Genomic DNA, 22,872 nt, shown 5'->3' with positions numbered 1-22,872 from the left:
TAACTAAAAGAAGCTGCATAACCTCTCTTTGGTGAAGACTCGTTCGATACTTAAATCGACTCGGAATGAAATAATAATAAAAAAAATAAAAAATCAGGAAAACCCACTCACTGGGTCAACTCAGAGTTTTCGGTAGTCGAGACTGAAACAACTCAACTGAGTTACACGACTCGACTAGACAAGACTCCCAGACGAGTTTGAGTTCTAAACCCACTCCTGGAGTTCGAGGGTAATTTGGACATTTGCTTCGATTTTCTTAAGGAAAGCGCCTCTCTGGTGGGCCACCCTCTGGGCGGGTTATTGTAAAAAAATAATTTTTTTTTTTTTTAAAAGACAATAATAGTTGGACAACTCCAACGTGTGTATTGCTGGCTGCATGTGGACTGCTGAAAATTTGTTTGATCTAACCATTCCTTTTGAAGGCCACTGATTAATTGACCACCACAGCCCAAACCATTCTCTTTCAGGGTGTATGTGGCCTATCCACGCGGTGGCCCACCAATCAACGGCTCAATCAGAACACCCGCTTGCCACGTGGACCATGATGAGCGAGCTGCATGTGAGTCCTGGTAATAGCTGGCACGTGTACGATGATCCTAACTATACATCCAGGAGACTCACCTTCGATGGACATTTTTATTTGATTAGACTATCTTAACCATCTAATAAATGAGCCTTTTCTCACTTAATATGCGATGTAGAGTGGATTCGCGACACTTATGTCTAAGATGGACCAGGGAAGGCTTGATCAGAGGAGTAGGTGATTCAGATAGTCAAAACCTTAGAATAGGCGTATCTCATAAATAGTAACAAGTTATTCAACATACCATATGTGTTTTGGACAGGAGAAGCTACTTTAGCTAACCAACCTAGCCATGCTGGTTGCCCACACTGAATTTGTGAGATTCCATCACATCTATGATCGAAAATTTATTTTATTTCCATTTTTCCTATTTATGTCATAATATTGGTTAAGCTAAATAAGACCCTTATAGTAAGTTGCGAATTTTAGAGAGTTTGAGTTGGAGTTTAATTCTTAAACTTCTTCCAAGGTTTGGTATCAGTATTTAAAGGATTGTAAATTCATTTTTATCATTTATGAATGTAATTTTAAATTTTTACAATTTATTTATATATTTTTATTTTTTCTTGTGAATTCAAGATATCTTTATGAAGAATCCAGAAAAGGTACATAGATTTAAGGTAATTATCCTATTGAGAAAGACGGTGATCGACCTCATCATGTTCATCCCTTCGTCAATATATCAATCGTTGTTGGTTTAAGTCATTACGTTAATTTCAATGCTGAAGGGCATTGCTATTTTTTGCCATGGCCTACTCACTATTACAAGCATGAAATAGACATTTCCAATGTCATCCATGTGTTACAATCCACTCTCAACAAAAACAAGTACCACTTTGGAATGTAGGGTTGCTCCAGGTGTCATCTTACAATAAGCTTATGTTACAAGTGCTGCTTGTGAGGCCTTCCTTGGTGTGTATATAACATCCATCCTGTCCATCGTAAACACTCACCATGAAATTTAGATGCCCAAAAAATCAGACCAATCCAACCATCACATGATCAATGAAGTGAATTTGGAGGTTTTTGAACGGTTATCCATATGACATATGATGGCCTCTAAGGACATGTTTCATTTTTCAAAGTAACGACAAATGCAGTGCAAACATGTAATAATTACTTCCTAGGGTAATTACCTCATCATTTATTAGGGTTGATTTTCCTCTACTTTTTCAACACTAAAATCGAGGTTGCCCACAAATATATGTGGGGCCCATCGTGATATATGTAAATTATTCACACCATCCATCCGTTATACCAACTGAATTTAAGGCATGAGTCAAAAAATGAGGTAGATTCAAAGTTCAAGTGGACCACACTATAGAAAAAAGAAATTAAACACCTATCTTTAAAAACTTCTTGAGGCCACTGTTTACTTTGGTGTGGGCCACTTGAATGTTAGATTTGTCTTATTTTTTGGGTCATGCCTCAAAATGTTGTGGTAAAATGAATTGACGAAACGGATATATCATATACATCAAAGTGGTGTTTAGAAATGTAAACAAACACTTTTAAACCGATTCCCAAGACAAAATCCCGATGGATTTCTAAAAGGGTGAAATGGTAATAATTACCCATTTACAAGGTAATTTACACTTCTTTAAAAAATGAAACAGGCCCGCTAACGTATTAAGTATAAGTCATATTATAATAATAGTATTCAAAAATTCAGGCTAACTTAATAACTACTTTGATTTAGGCAATCATTAGGTGGACCGTACCATGGAAAATAATAAACAATCATCCAAAAATCTCTAAATTCATGCAGTGGGTCTGGCTGATGATGATCGTTGAATCAGCCCTTTTTGAGGCGTTCAACTTTCCCGGAAGGGAGACCCCGATGGACAGGATGCCATCCACATGCAGTAATAAACTCCAGTTTTATGGTCCACTGGACTACCAGTTCAGGTAGTCTTTCCAATCCATCAGTTCAAACAATGTTGGAGGCACAAACAATACGAGGAATCATGACACACGAGTGGGTCCCACTATCTTCAACGACTTGGGTGACCACCTGAATTGGTAATCCAACGGAGACCACAAGACTTCTCCCTTATATGTAAGAGTCCGGATGCATGCGCGCTCGTGGTGGGACCGTGCATGTTCCTGCAATCGACGCCGGTGTATTTATTCCATCTTTTGGCCGTAGCCAGCCCATGTTCCTATGATGGAGGAAACGCCTCAAAAGATCCAGTTCTCACCGTTCCTAGCCGCCCTGATCGTGATCGTAACGGCCGCTATCCTGCTCATCTTCTACCATTGCTTAGGCTGCAATCATCGCGGCCCACCACGTGGCCCACACAACCAGCAGTTCGCACCGGCCGAAGAACAAACGAGCGGCTTACAGGCGTCGATCATACATCTCATCCCCGCATACACGTACGGCGAGGAAGGTCTGGCCAGCAAAGGCGACGATGGCACGTGTGCGGTGTGCTTGTCTGAGTTCAAGGACGGTGAGTCGCTACGATTGTTGCCGGAGTGCATGCACTCATTCCACGTACCTTGTATTGATACATGGCTCGAATCGCACTCCAATTGCCCGCTTTGCCGGACTGACATGACGCCGTCGCCGTCGCCGTCGTGATGGGAGGGGGTGCACCGGATCTGGTAGGTTGCAGGACTTTGGAGGTTGATATTTGAATTGGTAGGGAGGGTGGACTGGCATGAGGAGGTGACGGAGTCAGGTTCCTCTACAAACATTTGTAGATAAGCTTATTCTACAACATGCTTTGTGGGGCCCACCATTATGATTTATTGACATCTAATCCGTCCATCATGTGAATCACATCAATTTATCGTTGGAAATAAAAAAATTATTGGGATTAAAAAATCGGTTGGGCCACAGTATGTGAACTCATGAATTAAATGTCTAAAATTATGTGGTCTGGTCTACCTGAGTTGGTCTGATGTTGTTCATTCATCCTTGCGGGGTCACATATTATGAATGGATTGGATGGCATATATAAAACACAGTGGGCCCACGGACAATTTGCTGGTTTCAATGGTGGGTGTCCCACCCAATAATTTACCTTGGTATGGCCTATTTACATTCTCTATTAGGCTGATTTTTGAGAAGTGAGATAATGTTGAAAGGCCTAACATTTTGGACGGATTGGATATCATTTAATCATCACCATGGGCCCCACATACCACCTTGTAGTATAAGCTTATTCTACAAACGTTGCGGAGGAACCGGCCTCAAAGGGTGTTTCTATAATTCTCATAGATGTTGTACATGGATGTATGGTTTTGGTGTATATGAAATTGGTTATGATCCATTGATTAGCTTTGAAATCTTGTACTATAATTCTTGATGGGGTCCACATGGATGCAAGGTGTGGTGGTTTGGACCATCCATCCAGCCGGTCCATGGGTTATGTTCAAAAGGTCATACTGGTTGCTGATCCTGCCCTCTGATTGGTGGAGTTTAAACCACGGATGAAAACAAAATAGTCAGTGGTCCACATTAAAATTAATTGTATTGACATCTGATTATGATTTTTCGGATCTTAGTTCATGGTGGGCCCATATGATTTACTGTTCAGATTCAGGTGGGCCAACCACCTGATTTACAGTTATATAGAGAGAGGGATGTTGGAGGTTTATTACTTGCACCTAATTGCTTTCCAAGAATCTTCTGAAAAATTATCCTAACTTGATCACACAGTTGTCACATGTAGAGACTGCCACTTTGGGGCCCACCAAGTAGGTTTCTCTCTCACATCTGACAACCGTCAAAGATCGAACGGTTGTCATTTTTTCCTTATAAAAATCAATGTATAAAGGTCGTGTTAAAAGAGGATTTTATGATACGATGGCCCACGTCCTTGCATAGCATACATGTGTTTTCCATTCTGAGAATTGGAGCCCATGCATTTCTAATCCAGACCATTTGCCTGTTATATCCTACCATACATGGACTGTGACAAAAATAAATAAAATCCTTGATAGAACAATCTCAACCCTTTGATTTGTGGTTCACGGATAGACAGAAGCAGTCCTCATTCAAATGAAAGATGTCCTAATACCTACGGCCGGGGTCTTCCAATTGGTAGATTTATGGGGAGCTCTCCATCCACAATGGGACTCTACAGATCAATGGTCTGGATTATAGAACCATGGGCCTTATCCAAATGGAAAACCATGCATACCGTCCAAAGATGTGGGTTGATGTACCCTATAATTCCTCTATCCAAAAAAAGCGCGGGAACCAATCCAAATGGAATTTTATGTGGGGTAGCAAGATTTTGCTGGGCCATCACCTTCCAAACTGTCTTTCCATAATTACATGCTTTGTTTCTTTAATCTGACCATCCTAACTGAAAATATACACCGAAAATTCAGTGTATATTCATCTCTATGATTTGAAAATATATAGCTTTGAGCCCTGGTTTCTATGAGAAAATATTTGATACTCTTGGTTGTGATGGATAATACACAGGTACTTAAAAATTACTAAGAAATTACTTACATGGCATGCAAATAAATCAAGTTAAACTGTCCAAATTATGAGTCTTGGTTTAGATGAGTATATGGACTAGAAAACACGCTTATTATGACCATTGGATTGGTAAATGTTTATTGGACGGTTAAAAATGAAATATATCTAATAGACTTATTTCAACAAACAAGTGTCCGCTAATCAGAGGTTAAGATTACCGAAACAATCTGACTCATCGACAGTGGGTTTGACAGTATAGTCGGCTTAATTTCTGTTCATGCATGCCACGTGTACAATTTCTGAGGGCTAGCGTATCAAGTTGCCACACGGCTCAACTAACAAGATACATTCCTCCGTGAGGAAAACTAAGATGGTCTTGCAGAGACGAGGATGATACGCAGTCACTGAGAATTCCTACACGTGGCAGAGAACCAACTCAAATTGAACTGGCCAGATTGTAGGTCCCATCTTACTTGTATCAAAGACCATAGATTATACTTGTTTGATAAGATAATTATTGGATTGGTGTACATTTATTGGACGGTTGAAATTAAAAAATATATATCCAACAGCTATATTTCAGCAAAAAAGTGCCTACCAATTAAATGGTTATGTTTGTTCAACCAATCCCATCTAGGGTCCTGACTTATTTAAAGTGGGATCCACAACCTACGCTGTTTCAATCCAGTCAATGCATAAATCGTACAATTTTTGTGTGAAACGTATCAAGCATCATACGCCGCAATATCATAATTGTATGACATCCAACCCGTCCAATTTTAAGTTGGCCATATCATGAATATCACCTAGTGAAATAATCAGCACCACCCACGAATCAGGTTGGCTGGATCAATTGGCGGCTGTGAATTTTTCTCTGTTGTGGCCCACCTGATGAGTGGATCAGCTTCATTCTTGTGTGCAAGATGTTCCACATGATAGGACTAACGTTTCTAATGGGATGGATATTGTGATCAGTAGACGAAATGGCACATACCCACTACTTGAATGATACGTTATTGTCCATACAACAGGACGCGGATTGGGTACAGCTAGAGACGGACGGTCCTCGAAGGGGCTCTGTGGGGACTTTGATGTTTTTTTTATCCACTCCGTCGATCCATTTTGACAGATCATTTTATGGGATGATCCTGAAAAAGAGGCCAATCAAAAGCTTGAGTGGACCACATCACAAGAAGCAGTGATGACAATAACACTCACGGTTGAAACCTTCCTAGGGCCCACCGTGAGGTTTGTTTGCTATCCAACTTGTTAATAAGGTCACACAGACCTGGATGAAGGGAAAACATAAATACCAGATCCATCCAAAACTTCTGTGGCCCCGTAGGCTTTCAACGGTAGGTGTTCAATCCCCACTGTTTCCTGTGGTGTGGTCCACTTGAGCCTTCGATCTGCTTGCTTTTGGGGCTCATATCAGATTGGAAGTATATATCACTCAAGATGATGATGCATTTTAGGGTGCTACTTTGATGCAGGAATTTTAAATAAAATAAATAATAATCTATACTTCTTACTACTTATAAAAGCCAAAATATCATTTTTCAACTTTCAATTTTTGCATGATAAAAATACTCTTGCGTGTAACATCGGTTGGCATACTTGGATATACCTTTACTATTATTATTTATTTTATTTTATTTTATTTTCACATACACCCATGTACAAACTTCACTTGAGCACTCGAATCCTATACTTCAGTTTTGAAATACTGGGCCATGCTTGCATCTGTTCCTGCTTGGATAGACATTTCTTCAAGTCAGGCCTGGCATGTTGACAGACCTAGATACTTGATAGAACATGGGTCCATAACGGCTACCAGCACCTCATTTCCCAACTGAACAGGCTCATATCTGATTGTTAGTAGTGTGCAGTGGATGTGTTATATATAGGAAATTAGGTTTGAACACTTGTCTAGTCGACCATACATGTAGGATTGAATTTGGATTGTAGGACTTCTTTTCTCTCTCTCTCTCTCTCTCTCTCTCTCTCTCTCTCTAATAACCCATATGTCATGTGCCAAAAATAAGTTAGAACGGTCATCAAGGCTGTACATGTACTGCTGAATTTGAACCGTTCAACAATTCTTTCTCTAATCACCCGTCTTTCATAAATAAGGGTCATCTGCCAGATCAAATTATTTTGTGTTTTACTCGAGATTGTGGTGGAAGTTGTACGCTAAAGCCTTATTTATGATTTAGGCGTATTTAGCAATTTTCAAGCTCTACAGTTTAGAAATCAAACTATAAATTTATAGGTTTGCAGAGCATTTTATTTTATGATAAAGCATTTATTGCAAAGATTTTTTTATTTTTTATTTTATTTCAAGAATTTGTTAAGTATTTAGTGTTTTTTTTTTTTTCTGAAAGATTAAACTTTTCCTCCAAATTGATAGATTTATGGAAGAATAGATTTGTGAAATCCCCAAAAATAAATAAATAAAATAACTTTAAAATATGCGGATTTCACAATCCTTATACCTACCCCAAAACAGTGGGTTGTTTAAATGGATAACCCACTTAAGTTTGGTTGATCTGAATTCTTCATTGAGTCCAAAACACATTTCATAGTTATCGTACAGAAATATTAAAGCCCCGAATGAGATGGTTACACTTGCCTAATTTCATAGTTATCTAATCCATCTTTGATTAGGCCTTATTGTCTACAGCCATCCATTTTCAAAGCCATGTATGAGATGTCTACAATTGCCTAACAAAAGTGATTCTTTAGAATTACAAGCAATCCATGATAAACACTAACAAATAGATGAACCAAATTATTCATTGGACCTACTTTTTTATGATTTATTTTGACCGTCCATATCAAAGACATTTATCAAATGCTTCATATTTATTAGATCTGTGTGATGTTTGCTTAATGGCCCGTAAAATATGAACTGAACCCAATAAACAGTCAGAGATCAGTCCCAATGCAACCATAACTTCATGCCCAACTGCGGTTTTTTTTTTTTTTTTAATTTATTAACCATTTTGGCTGTTTCTTTCCTTCTCTTAATCCCAATACCATTCAAGCAAAGAGAATACACCCCATGACCATGGGCCAACCTAATGCATGGTTTTAAATAATGGCTGATATGTACTATATATCGGCCACGACGGATGTGATAAATTGATAATTATCGTTATCAAAGAAAAACCACAAGGAAAAAATAAGAAATAAATAAATATTATGTTATTTACTTAATCCTTAAATAAAGTATAAAGTCATTCATCAATACATGGAAGAATTTTTAACTGAAAAACCAAATATATACAAAGATACAAATAAAATATTATTTTAATATTTTTAACTTTTTAAAATTTTCACAAAAAAACACCCAATAAATCAGTCGCATGATGATATAATTGGTATAATACTGTTTATTAATGTCTACGGATACAGAATAATTTGAACCATGAACTTAGGTCAAGTAGACTTTGGGGATATCTTATAACAGTAGTAAAAACTAAAATATGATAGAGCCATCCCCCTGCAGACACGTGGCAGGATGATCTGCCATTCAAGATGGGCCAAAAGTGGGCCCATTCATGGGTAACCCATGTTCCCAAAATCAGACATATCAGTAAACATTAGTTGTTTTTTATTTTATTATTTTGTTAGTCACTTTCCAGCACTCCAGTTTGACAGTTACAAGTTTCTGTTTTTAACAATTGCTTTGAAGGCAACTGATTATATTCACATGATCATCCAATCTATGGGTGTAATTAATTGTTTTCCAACTATACTAGGCCCCACAAAATGAAAGGTCCTCATTAATACATAACCTATTTGTTGAGACAGGTATCATCTTATTCACAATCCATGGGCTCCACCGCACTATAACTAAAGGTTTCGTGAGGAGCAGGCCGCTTATCCTATCATCTCATAGGATATATCGATGAATATAGACTGTTGTACTTTTTTCTTTTTTTCTTTTTTTTCTTAGGCAGGCTGTGGCCCTAATGTTGTCTTGATTAAAGGGTCCAAAGCATTAAATTAATATGCAAATGGACGGCTGAAATGAAACATGTGCAATAGACCCATTCAATGGTCACATGGTCATGACATATGCTGACTCGAAGAGTCTACATTTTTGGGTTAAGGCTCATACAACCTCTCTTCTACAAAAAAAAAAAAAAAGAAAAAAAAGAAAAAAAAAAAAAGAGCCTATCTTCTACAAAATATGTGTAGTTTATATGGCTATGACCATAGTTTAAAAACACCAAAACTCTATTTGAAACCCAGTCGAGTTGAATTGACTCGATGGGTTTTTTTACCTTTTCCATCATATTTTATTTTTAAAATAAAATTAACATATAAATTGTGTTGAACTAAAAGGGCAAGGGAAAGGTGCAAAAGAACTAAAATAGAAGTAGCAAGAAAAGACGTGATGATAGTTTAACTAAGATCCGACCCTTGGAGTGGAATAGCAGGATAGAATTTATATAGCGGATGCCAATTACTTAGGCTTAAATGATGAAATTGAAATTATGTCCAAGTTATGCTGATCTGAATCGAGGTTTATTGGGTTTTGGCTTCTTTCTTCTTTCTTCTTTCTTCTTCTGTTTGTTTGTTTCTGTTTTTGTTATTTTTTTTTTTTTTTTCGAGCTTTTGTTGAGTTTTAACATTTTTGTTTTGAACCGAATAGCGATTTATTGAGTTGACTCAGCGAGTCAAGTCAAGTTTTTTTGGAGTTTTTAAATGGTTGGGACATTTTGATCTCTCTCTCTCTCTCTCTCTCTCTCTCTCTCTCATATGAGACAAAGGAGAGGTCTAAGGTCATGTAGCATGTAAGTTAACATAGACGCTCTAATCCGGGGCTGAGCCTCCTCTCCTTTTCCATCACTTTCAAATGGTTTTTATAATCATGTCTATAGCTCACTTTATCATTTCCAAAATGCCCTTCGCCCATTAAACAACTAATATCCATCGTCCACATCCTTCACTCAACCGCAACCTCACTAATTAAAATCCCTTTAAGCCACATGGCCCATTAGATTACTACTGACTAAACCATTGTCTTCTTCTAAACTACTTAATAAAAACATTTACCAATCGTTGCTGGTTTCCCGACCAGGTGGCCTTATACGAGATACTCTCAACCCTCTCATGGCATCTGCGCCGTCCGCTTCATCCGATTGGAAGGGCCACTTCTCAACCTTCTACTACAGCATTGTAGCAGTTGCCTGCACAGCCATCTTACTAATGACAGTCAAATTCATTGCTATGGGATGGTGCTGCCTTCATCGTCAAAACCATCGGAGGTTCAGTGAGCCTCTTGAAGACACGATTAGTGCACCCGAAAGTTACAATGGGCAGTCGATTCCGATGCATAAGTACCAGAAAGAAGACACCCATGTGGGATTTTCAGCAAATGAGTGTGCAGTGTGCTTGATGGCTTTCTTTGATGGCGAAGACGTCCGGCAGCTGCCCGAGTGCAAGCACTCCTACCATGCTCCTTGTATTGATATGTGGCTCTTCTCTCACTCCAACTGCCCGCTTTGTCGTGCCACTGTTACTGTGCCGAGTGTGCCCTGCCAGGCCCCAGTAGAAGGGGAAGATATGCATCAAGGTTCGACAGACCCCAGCGACATGGCTTGAGTACTAGTTAATTAGGTGCACCTAGCATTACAAAGGTGTTTTTCCCCCCTTGAAATGATAACTAAGAAACTGTATGTAATACTAGCTTTTGTGAGATGAAGATTGAATCATTTGTTATATAAATCATAGTTTCAAAACGCAAAACCCAACAGAACTTTCTTTGCCCCCCTTTCCTTAGTCATCTATCTCTGGCCACAAATCAAAGGGTTAGAATCTCCCTCTCTGGGAGATGCACAAGCCACGAGGATTAGAGGATTTTCATATGAACAGTCTGGATTTCCTCAATCATCTATCTAGGCGACTAATCAAAGGTTTTAATATCTCCTCTCTGGGAGATACAGAGGCCAAGGGATATCATATGAACAATCTGGATCACAAACTGCCGGCTCCACATATACAAAAAGATGTCTCCCTCCACATCACAAATTCAAAAACTGAACTGAATGTTGCACCACAAGTTATGGTCCACCCAGTGAACAACTTCCAACAGTAACTTCCTATTAAGTGAACAGCCCCATCCACTCATCATGTGGGCCACACTATAGAAAACAATGTCTAGCCATATATATATATATATATATATATATATATATATATATATATGAATTTTGCACCATGCAATACTCATGGTGGGGCAAACCTACTGGACGGATGGGATTTGGCTTCGACACATGAAAGGTTGGAAGCTATTGGGTGGGCCATAACTTTTTGTTGGATTGGTAGGTTGTGGTACACTCCATTTTTAGATCTACCTCATTTTTAAGCTGACGCCTACCAGTGAAAACAGATACATGGTGTGGATGTTGCATAGTTATCACGGTGGGATCCAGAGAGACTTTGTTGCGTAATCCCCTCCTACCATGCTTATGAGCCAGCTACTTGCAAAGATGAAGAGAAGTACGAGCGAATTACTCTCATCAATGAATTGAGAAAGACAACCCTTTGGCCGATGGGACAGCCACACTTAAAATTACTTATTAATACCCCTCTCCACCACTAAATGCAGGGGTAAAGTTGGCCAAACGCTATATACAGTAAATAATATTTATAAAGAACTTTAGAGCATATAAAATAAGTTATTGATGGTGTGTTGGATAAGACTACTGATTTTATGTTAGAGGTGATGATTTCATTTGTCACTGATGCAACCACAGCCAATCAACTTGCTCATAACCAGTGTTCTGAGTATTGGAGATATTATCAGACAAAAACTCTTAAAATTTTCAAGTATCCACGAAATGTAGTTGATATATCACTATGTATCAATGCATGGGCGATATATTTGAAAAAATATTGCAAAAATCTCCTCAGTATGAATAAATCCCAGGAGTCACTTGTATCAGTGATATTTTTGGCAATACTCTCTTGAAACAGAGTATTTGCATAAATGGCAGAATTTTGAGGTACCTAAAAAAACTGGGCATTTTTTAAAAATCGGCACCTCATCTTCCTTCTTGGTGGATCGAACCTCACATTTAGGGGAGAAATCATGGACTGAAAGCTTCGTGAGCCAGAATCAAGAAATGAAAAAAGGAGTTCACTCGTCTTTCATTTTCATGAATCAAATCTCCCGATTTCGGGAAAATTTTAAGAAATGGGAAAACATGCGTAAATCTGCAAAAAAATAAGAAAAACTCAAAAGAAAATAGAAAATTAGTTCTTTTATTTTATTTCAACCACTCTTCCATTTTCGTAAATCAAAACCCTCAATCTTGAGGAAAAGTTGGGAAAGGGAGAATACGTGTGTAAATCTACAAAAATTAGAAAAAAAAAATAATTTATTTTTAAAACTTTTTTTGAGATCTAGTTAGGGAGTGGATTTAGACTGCTCCTCATCAATTTTTGGAACTTTTAATAATTGAAACTTTATTTAAATTTTAAAAATGTGAAAAATATGTTTTATTTTAAAAAATAATAACATTGTTTCATGAAAAAACTTAGTAATGTATTCTTTTTATGTATGGATTTTGAGTGATTTGTTGCAATTTTTAATAAATAACTATTTTTAGAGTTTTAATAAATTATGAAAAAATTAAAAATTTGTTTATTTTAGAAAAAATAATTATTTTATTGTATAATTATGTACATGTATGGATAGATGTATGATATGTGTGTGTGCACAGGCACGCAAGAGTGCCCGAATGTGTGCATTGATGGATGGATGGATGGATGGATGTGTTATGGATGCATATATTATGCATGTATGGATGGATAATGAATGCATGTTTGTATGCATGGATGGATGGATAGATCGTATATGCATGTGTGTATATGTATGGTTGGTTGGTTGGTTGGATGGATGAATGTTGGGTTGGATGGATGGATCATGTATGTGTATATGTATTTATATATGCATAGATGAATGATCATGTATGTGTATATGTATTTATATATGCATAGATGAATGATCATGTTCTATAAATGGATGGATGGATGGATGCAGTAGTGTATATATGCATGCATGCATGGATCGGTGTATTAGGGTATATGTGGATGTATGTAGGGATCGATGAATAAACATGTGTGTGTGTGTGTGTGGATATATATGCCTGGATGTATTAGTGTATGTATGTATGCACAGATGGATGGATGGACATGTATGGATGTAAGGATGCACGACTTTTAAAAAAAAAATTAAAAACAACTTTTAAGTAATATTGTGTTTCTAATGATATTATTGGTATGAAATGAACTCATTAATTTCCTAAGACAGTATATGCTTTAGGCCCCCATTAAATAGGAATTTATTATATATGCATCTTTTTTATAATTTTTTTAATTCCTAAATATGCAAATACATGTATTTTAGCATCTCCTAAAGTTTCACTAAAAGTTCTCGCCATTTTTCCAATGTTTCCCCGATGTTTTGTTGGTCAGCAATACATTTTCAAGTATCAATGATGATATCAGGATTATCAATATCTGTTTCTATATCCCCGGCCAACAATATCAATCTATGTTTCTATATCCCCAGCCAAAAATATATGTAAAAAGATATTGATACTATGGACATCGCCCGTAACCATTGATAGAAAAAAAAAAAAAAAAAAAACAAGAACAAACTCCTTAATTAACACACTATAAACAACTTATTTAATATTTTTAAGCACTTATCTAACTAATTAAAATATTATTTGTTTTAAGTTATTTAGTTTTGAATTATTGAATCAAGTGGAGTCAAAACCGACCAACCTGCCTAAAAATTGGGTTGATTTTTCAAGCTTTTTTTAGTTATGATTTTGATTTAGTGGTCCCACCAACAACAATTGAGGGTGAGCAACAATTTTTCCTAGCTCATTTTTAGGGCAACAAAAAAATGTGCACACTCTCTTCCTCTTCAATTAGGGCCCCATATCTTGCAGCAAATGGCAGCTCAAGGACTATAGTTCTATTAAGGGTTTGTTGAGGGTCGAATATTACATATCAAACCCCAGTTATTGCCTGAATTTATGAACATGATACTGTTTAACAGCCTATTTTAACCGTGTTTGTGTTGCAAGGTGACTTTAGGAGCTTGGACTGAAAAAGGTTGCTAAATGCATGAATTTGACGCTCTGAATTTACCAAAGCATGGGATGGACTCGAGGAGACCAAGATCGATATATTTGTACGCCAGAAATTCAAGAAAATCGAGAAACTGAAGCTCAAGTAACTCGAAAGACGTCCAAAATGAAAAATCACAGGCTTTCCACCATCTATTCGGCTTAAAACTTCATAAATGGCCTGGGGACCATAAATTAACCGTACATGTCAAAATTTAGCCCTTGAATCAATGTGTAAGTGACTCAATGGACAAGATCAGACAATAACCATTAAAAAAATATCTTGGACATTCTTGTGAGATCGGGACACAAACTGAACCGATGGAAAGAGCACGAACAATGGTGGATGTTCGTCAAATTTCACTTCTTTTGGACGGTGCAATAAAGAAGAACAAACAACAGACGTTTTTAGAAGGGAGAGTGTCAAATTTGTAAATATAATGAACTCCATATCCATGCAGGTAACTGGAGAATTGACTTGCTTCAACGATGGATAGTGACTCATAACATGTGGATGGTGTGACCCACCTAATGTTCAGATCTACTTCATACTTTGACTCATGGGCTTACACGTTACTAAGAAGAGAATGAACGGAGTAGATCTCCGAGAATGCCATCAGAAGTGGGCCCCACCTATTTTTTGTACAAAACATCCAAATAGTGCTAAAAACGTCCAGTGACGGACGTGCTTGCGATTGGGTTTTGACAATGGGCCCCATCCATCATCCTTTTTCATGATCTGGATCGTCCAATGTGTCCTGGGGGGGGGGGGTCTCCTTGGTGGAAGAATTATAGAAGATAGCGTGAATCGGATTTCAACCATTCAAACGGAGGACGGACGGTAAAATAGAAAATCAAGTGGGCCACGTCAGAAGAAATTCAAAACTAGCCATCTCTGACTGATTTTTTCTTGCGAGTTAAATGGGCAGACTGAATTTCCTTTCCAACTTCGATCATGGGCCCCACCAATCATTACAGCGCAAGAGACGCACGCAGGTCCCATATCCCATTCAAAAACGGAAGCTGACGCTGCTCTATACGCAGACGGATTGCGCGGAGCTTTTTGCGGAAGACGGTGGGCCACCATCATGGCCACCTGATCGATCTACATCATCCATCATGGAGCTCGGACGGAGCCATCCTGGACCTGACCTATTCAACTTATAAAATGAAGTGCAAGATGGTCAAAATCCTCAGCCGAAAGACGTCTGGTTTGCTGCAATACAGACAACGCCCATTTGTGATGGCTACTCTGGATCTTCTTCCGAGATTTCATCTTGAAATGTTCGATGATCTAAACCGTTCGAAATATAGCAAGTGAACGGTCGATCTTAACCAAGCAAAACAGCAAAACAGAGTTCCGGTTCTGTCGTGTTGAGCACGCTGTAACAAGCGTTCGTGTAACGTGCGGAAGCAGCGTTCGTGAAGCACGTTTTTGGCTTTCGATTTAGTGGGCCAGGGGTCAACAGAATGGTGATCAGAAACGTCCACAAGATGGAACCAATGAAGCCAGGAGATGGACAGATTTTCTTCTAAAATCTTACCTCGCAAGGTGTTCCGATTACGTTTGCTGGATGCGTAAAAGTCTCTTTCCACAGTTTCTAAAACAGAGTCTTTCCTCTTTCGCACCGCCTCTTGTGCGTAAGAGTCCAACTAATTTCAGCCACGACCGCCTGGCTTCCTATAAGAAAGAAAGAGAGAGAACGTGAAGGGGGATTCAATTTGCAGGGATCCATGGCTAGGAATCTTCTAACGTGAGAGGGGGAGAGAAGCTCGGTTTAGATGTGAAGCAAAGGAGAGAGAGTTTGTTTTGTTTTGTTTTTTTTCTTCTTTTCTTCTCTTTTGAGATTTAGTTTAATCATACCTATGGTTAGCTAAACCTCTTAGCTAGGGCTAAGAGGTGAAGCTTGTAGCGTGATTGGGGTGTTAGTTTTGCTTTGATTCATGGTTATTGAACTCTTATGGATTCTAGTTTAATTATTAAGGAATACTTTTAGTTTTTAATGGTTTATTGTGGCTCAAATTACAGTAGATCTGCAATAGCTTTGAATATGTTCTTTTCATTATGAGATTGTTGTTGAGGGTCAAATATTGCATATCAGACCCTATTATTACCTGGGTTTTCAAACATGATACTGTTTAACGGCCCGATTTAAATCGTGTTTGTGTCGCAGGGCGTGTTTACGAGCCTGGACTGGGAAAAGGTACTAAAAGCATGGATTTAGCGGTCTAAAATCACCAAGGCAAGCGACGGACCCCAGGAAACCAAGATCAACGGATGTGCACGCCAGGGATTCAAGAAAATCGAGAAGTTGAAGCTCAAGTGGCCTGAAAAGTGTCCAGAATGCAAGATCATAGGGTTCCCACCATCTGATCAGTTTAAAACTCCATACGTGGCCTGAGGACCATAAATGAACCGTACACGTAAAATTTCAGCTCCTGGATCACTGTGAAAGTGGCCCAACGGACAGATCAGCACATAAATTACTGATCTGGGGCCCACCTGATCTCTAGATACACCTCATCTTCGGTCTCAATGCCTTGAATCATGTGAAGAACCAGATGGACGGAGTAGATTTCTCACAAACATCTCTGTGGGACCCATACAGGTAATGCATGTACACGTTACGCAGGTGCACCGGGCGCACACCAAAAATCCAAACGTCGGTCAGCAAGCGCTGACCGAGCTCTCCCTCTCCAACTCAATTTCTTTCCTGCGAAAGAAACAGAGCTTACGGCTCTTTCTTGTGGGCCACCACCGTGATGCAATGGACTGATCCGGACCGTCCATCAGAAGCCCTTGCCCCCTATCATCCTCACCTAGACGGCAGAATTTCAAGAAACAGCGAGGGTAAGTTTTTGGCGCCATTGCCGGGGACTGACGATTGCGATTTTCTAAAATTAATTAGGTTTAGAATTAATCTAAGATTAGAATTTGACTAACTTTAGTTGTAGACTTTTTGAACTAACTTGTTTTCCTGTTTTATAGGATCCTGACATAAGTTTCTCAATTGGTAATTCCTTCCTAATCTCTCTACTTTTTCTACTTTTTAGAATTAGGGTTTAAATTTTTTTCTAGTATTTTTCTATTTTTAGGAAGTAGTTTATTTTTAGAAACTTTCCTCTTTTGTTTTTTACTTTCTAATTTTAACTCTTTTAGAATCTAATTTTGTTTCCTAAATTTCTACTCATAGAATTTTTTTTTGGAAACTAACTTTCCTATTGTGTAGGCCTTTAAGATAGAAATTTCTAATTCGGTAAGTTCTTTCTCTCCACTTTCCATTTTTCATATCTCTTTTTAATTTACTTTTAGTGTAGGACTTTCTTCTTTTAGAAACTAGTTTACTTCTATCTTCCTTTTTTAGGATTTTCTAATTCTAGACATTCTCCTTTTTTCTAACTTATTTTGTTTTATTTTGCAGGTCCTTAACTTAAGGGCTTCAATTTGGTAATTTCTTTCCAACTCTCCCTCTCTTTCTTTTTAGATTTTCTTTTCCTTTCTTAGGATTAAGCTTTGAATTTGATTGAGGGCTGCGAGTGTTTCATGCCCAAGTGGGCCCGTGATAACACTCAACGTCTCTTGACTGAAGGAGGATTGGTTAAGGGGTTGACTATCCATCGCAGGACTAGACACCGCTCGAAATCCCCTGAGTTAATTGAAGTTATGGCTGAAGACCAACCTCCTCTACTTCCACCCAGGGTGGAGGATACCCAAGATGAGAACGAGGTGCATCAGGCACCCCCGCCTCGTACTTTACGAGATTATCTACAACCGGCGGGAGTGAGTATGCCCTCATGCATGATATTCCCTAAAAACACAGGACAAATGGACATCAAGCCAGGAGTTATCCAACTCCTTCCCAAATTCCATGGACTTGAATCAGAGAGTCCATATTTACATTTGAAAGAGTTCGATGAGATTATAGCTACATTATGTTTTCCTAATGTATCTGAGGATACAATTAGGCTGAAACTCTTTCCTTTTTCCTTAAAAGAGAAAACTAAGACGTGGTTACATTCACTACGTCCTAGATCCATTGGCACATGGAACGGCATGCAGAGGGAATTCATAAAAAAATTCTTCCCATATCATAAAACGATTACCCTCAGAAAAGCAATCATGAACTTTGCCCAAAAGGAAGATGAAACATTCTTCCAATGTTGGGAAAGGTTCAAAGATTTGGTCAGTTCATGCCCACAACACGAATTTGAAACGTGGCGCATTACAAATTTTTTCTATGATGGACTGACATCTTCCATGCGCCAAATGGTCGAGATAATGTGTAATGGAGAGTTCATTAATAAAGATGTCGACGAGGTATGAGATTACCTCGATAGTCTTGCTGAAAAAACACAATCATGGGACTATTACCCAAAGTCGAACACCACGTCTAGGCCGACTCAATTAAAGGAGAAAGGTGGATTATATCTCTTGAAAGAAGAGGATGATCTCAAGTGTAAAGTGACTACTCTCATAAGGAAAGTTGAGGCCATGGAAGGAAAGAAGGATAAGGTTAATGAAATTGTTTGCGGCATCTGTGATTGCAACATTCATACAACTGAGAATTGTCCTACAATACCCGCCTTTCGAGGAGTGTTGAATGAACAAGCTAATGTCGTAAACAACTATCGAAGACCTTTTGCTGGACCTAATTCCAATACATACAATCCTAGCTGGAAAAATCATCTAAACTTTAGTTGGAGGAATGGACAAACGGCTACTCCTCCAGGTTTCTTCAATCAAAATCCAAATCAAGTGAAACCTCAAGAGGAACCGGTTCAAAATTCCATACAAGAGCTGGCTCAGGCAATGCGGGGAATTACAGATTTTATACAAAAGATAGATTCTCATATGATGGTTATAGAAAAGGGGATGCTTCCTGCACAACCTCTCCCCAATCCTAAACCGCAGTACGAGATTAATGATCCCAGTTCTTCAAATCAGATGGGGCACGCTAAATCCATCACCACTCTTAGGAGTGGAAAGATCATTGATAAAACTCTTCTGGTTAGGCCCGAAAAGCCTCAAGAACCAGAAGAGGACAATAATGATGGATCCAGTGATGCCCCACAAAAATTAGAACCGGAACTTTTAGAGAAGTCAGTTGCTCCGTTCCCCCAACGGTTGGTCTCACCAAAACCTCTCTCTAACTCTCAGGATATCCTAGAGGTGTTGAAACAAGTGAAAGTCAACATTCCTCTACTTGATGTGGTGAAACAGATTCCTTCATATGCCAAATTTCTGAAAGACTTATGCACGACCAAAAGACGGCAAAGTATTCAAAAGAAAGTTTTCTTGACTGAGAAAGTGAGTGCTATCCTAAAACAAGACGTGCCACAGAAATTCAAAGATCCCGGTAGCCCAACCATATTATGCGTAATCGGGAACCATCGAATTGATCACGCACTTCTTAACTTAGGAGCGAGCGTCAATCTGATTCCCTACTCGGTATACAAACAGTTAGGTTTGGGTGAATTAAAACCCACCCTAACCACACTACAACTTGTTGATCGCTCTGTTCGTGTACCAAGAGGGATAATCGAGGATGTGTTGGTCCAAGTTGATAGATTTTACTACCCTGTAGATTTTATCATCCTGGACACCGAACCTATCAATAACATAAGCACTCAGATTCCTGTCATTCTTGGCCGCCCATTCCTTGCCACTTCAAATGCAATTATCAATTGCAGGAATGGTGTCATGACTATATCTTTTGGAAATATAACATTGGAGTCAAACATCTTTTTCAATAACTGCAGAAACTTAGAGGAGGATGATGATTTCCACGACATTAACATGATTGACTCTTTCATGGAAGATACGACACCTTTAACCTTATCCTCCGACCATCTAGAGACGTGCCTGGCCCACTCCCATGATTTTGATGTTGACATGATTAGGGAGACGTGCGCCTTGCTTGATACTGCACCGGTACTTGAAGTTAACCGGTGGAGGCCACAATTTGAAGAATTGCCACAAACCGATGTAGTGCCTCTACCGTCTAACCTGATCAAGCCGCCAAAGCTTGACCTAAAACCTTTACCCTCTGGTTTGAAATATGTCTATTTAGGTCAAGATGAGACATAACCGGTGGTGATCTCTACCCACCTGGAGAAAGAACAGGAGAATATGCTCATATCTACTCTCATTGAGCATAAAGGAGCCCTGGGATGGACGATAGCGGACCTCAAGGGAATCGATCCCTCGATTTGTACTCACCGCATATATCTTAAGGATAATGCAAAAATCGCTCGGCAACCACAACGTAGACTAAATCCAAACATGAAGGAAGTGGTTAAGGCCGAGGTTCTTAAACTATTAGACGTGGGTATCATATACCCTATATCTGATAGTCAATGGGTGAGTCCAACTCAAGTGGTCCCTAAGAAGTCTGGAATCACCATCGTAGCCAATGCTAACAATGAACTCGTGCCAACTAGAGTCACTACTGGTTGGAGAATGTGCATTGACTACAGGAAGTTGAATACCGTCACAAAGAAAGACCACTTTCCTTTACCATTCATTGATCAGATCCTGGAAAGGCTAGCTGGTCATTCCTATTACAGTTTCCTTGACGGGTATTCGGGCTACAACCAGATAGAGATAGCCCCTGAAGACCAGGAAAAGACCACATTTACATGTCCCTACGGCACCTTTACCTATCGAAGGATGCCATTCGGACTATGTAATGCCCCCGCCACCTTTCAGCGACGTATGCTTAGTATCTTTTCTGATATGGTGGGACAATATCTAGAGGTCTTCATGGACGATTTCTCTGTTTACGGTCCATCTTTCAGCAAGTGCTTGGAAAGTCTTAAATGTGTGCTGAAAAGATGTGAAGAAAAGAACTTGGTACTTAATTGGGAGAAGTGCCATTTCATGGTTCAGAAGGGAATTGTCCTTGGACCCTTGGACATATCATCTCGTCTAAGGGAATCGAGGTAGATAAGGTAAAAATCGATCTTATCTCTAACCTACCTCCACCCAAGAACATCAGAGACGTGCGATCCTTCTTAGGACATGCAGGATTTTACAGGCGATTCATAAAGGACTTTAGTCTCCTCTCTCGTCCTTTATGTAATCTTCTTCAAAAGGATGCTCCGTACGAGTGAACTGAGCAATGCCAAGAAGCTTTCACCAAGCTTAAGGGCACATTAACCACTGCACCTATCATGCAGCCACCCGACTGGAGCCTTCCTTTTGAGCTTATGTGCGACGCTTCTGATTATGCTCTTGGGGCGGTCCTAGGCCAAAGAAAAGATAAGAGGCCCTACGTCATTTATTACGCAAGTAGAACTTTAAATTCTGCCCAGGTGAATTACTCAACTACGGAAAAGGAACTCTTAACTGTAGTGTTCGCCTTGGACAAATTTAAGTCCTACTTGATCGGATCCAAGATCATTATCTACACAGATCATGCGGCACTTAAGTATCTCCTTTCTAAGAATGATTCTAAGCCCCGTTTGATACGATGGATCCTTCTACTCCAAGAATTTGATTTGGAAATTAAAGATAAAAAGGGAGTAGAGAACGTAGTGGCCGATCACCTTTCTCGCCTTAATACCTCTGATTCCCTTGAGGTGACCCATATCAATGATATGTTCCCTGATGAACAACTGTTCAGAGTCTCCCATTCACCTTGGTTCGCTGATATTGCTAATTATCTTGCTACAGGTGCCATACCGACACAGTGGACTGCGCAAGATAAGAAGAAATTCTTCACCGAGGTACGCAACTTCTTCTGGGATGATCCTTATTTATTTAAATATTGCCCAGACCAAATCCTAAGGAGATGTGTACCAGACGATGAGCATCAGAGCGTCATCTCCTTCTGTCACTCACAGGCCTGTGGTGGTCACTTTTCTGCTAAAAAGACCACGGCCAAGATTCTATAGTGTGGCTTTTACTGGCCCACTATATTTAGGGATACTCATGAGTTTTACAAAGCTTGTGAGCGTTGCCAGAAATTGGAAGCATTGTCCCATCGAAATATGATGCCTTTGAATCCCATCCTTATCATTGAAGCATTTGATTGCTGGGGCATCGATTTCATGGGACCATTCCCCCAATAGTTTGGAAATCTGTATATTTTGCTCGCCGTGGATTATGTCACTAAATGGGTCGAAGTGATTCCATGTCGAATTAATGACTATCGCACGGTCATTAAATTCCTAAAAGAAAATATCCTTTCTCGATTCGGAACGCCTCGAGCCATCATTAGTAATGGGGGCTCACACTTTTGTAATAGACCATTCGAGAGCTTAATGAAGAAATAGGGTATCTCTCATAAGGTGAGCACCCCGTACCACCCACAGACAAGTGAGCAAGCCGAGACTTCTAATAGAAAAATTAAACACATTTTGGAGAAAACGGTTAACCCTGATCGTAAGGATTGGTCAATCCGATTGATCGATGCCTTATGGGCATACCGTACTGCCTTTAAAACCCCTATTGGAATGTCTCCCTTTAGACTTGTCTATGGGAAAGCTTGTCACTTGCCTGTGGAGCTGGAACATAAAGCGTACTAGGCGATCAAAAATCTTAATTTCAATCTGGACAACGCTGGCTCGCTACGCAAACTTCAATTGAATGAACTGGAGGAAATCCAGAATGATGCGTACGATAATTCGAGAATTTACAAAGACAAGATGACAGCATTTCATGACCAACACATTTTGCGAAAATCATT

At 39.2% G+C, this 22,872-nt stretch overlaps 2 protein-coding genes and 1 non-coding gene across 3 annotated transcripts; 2 read left to right on the top strand and 1 right to left on the bottom strand.

Annotated features, from left to right (window-relative positions):
- Nucleotides 1-2,693: 2,693 nt before the first annotated feature.
- On the top strand, nucleotides 2,694-3,896 carry LOC131253871 (RING-H2 finger protein ATL52-like). The gene has a single exon (XM_058254998.1). It carries the CDS (start codon nucleotides 2,748-2,750, stop codon nucleotides 3,165-3,167), a length of 420 nt encoding a protein of 139 aa, XP_058110981.1. The 5' UTR covers nucleotides 2,694-2,747; the 3' UTR covers nucleotides 3,168-3,896.
- A 6,252-nt stretch (nucleotides 3,897-10,148) lies between these two features.
- LOC131254138 (RING-H2 finger protein ATL52-like) lies at nucleotides 10,149-10,640 on the top strand. Its single transcript, XM_058255144.1, has one exon. The coding sequence runs from the start codon at nucleotides 10,149-10,151 to the stop codon at nucleotides 10,638-10,640; it is 492 nt and encodes a 163-aa protein (XP_058111127.1).
- A 7,644-nt stretch (nucleotides 10,641-18,284) lies between these two features.
- Nucleotides 18,285-18,391, bottom strand: LOC131254470 (small nucleolar RNA R71). The gene has a single exon (XR_009175584.1). It is a non-coding gene; the product is annotated as a small nucleolar RNA R71 (small nucleolar RNA).
- Between the last annotated feature and the right edge of the window lie 4,481 nt (nucleotides 18,392-22,872).

This window comes from Magnolia sinica, chromosome 8 (assembly GCF_029962835.1).
Source record: "Magnolia sinica isolate HGM2019 chromosome 8, MsV1, whole genome shotgun sequence".
Classification (NCBI taxonomy): Eukaryota; Viridiplantae; Streptophyta; class Magnoliopsida; order Magnoliales; family Magnoliaceae; genus Magnolia; species Magnolia sinica.
This window is presented reverse-complemented; position numbering and strand designations above follow the sequence as displayed.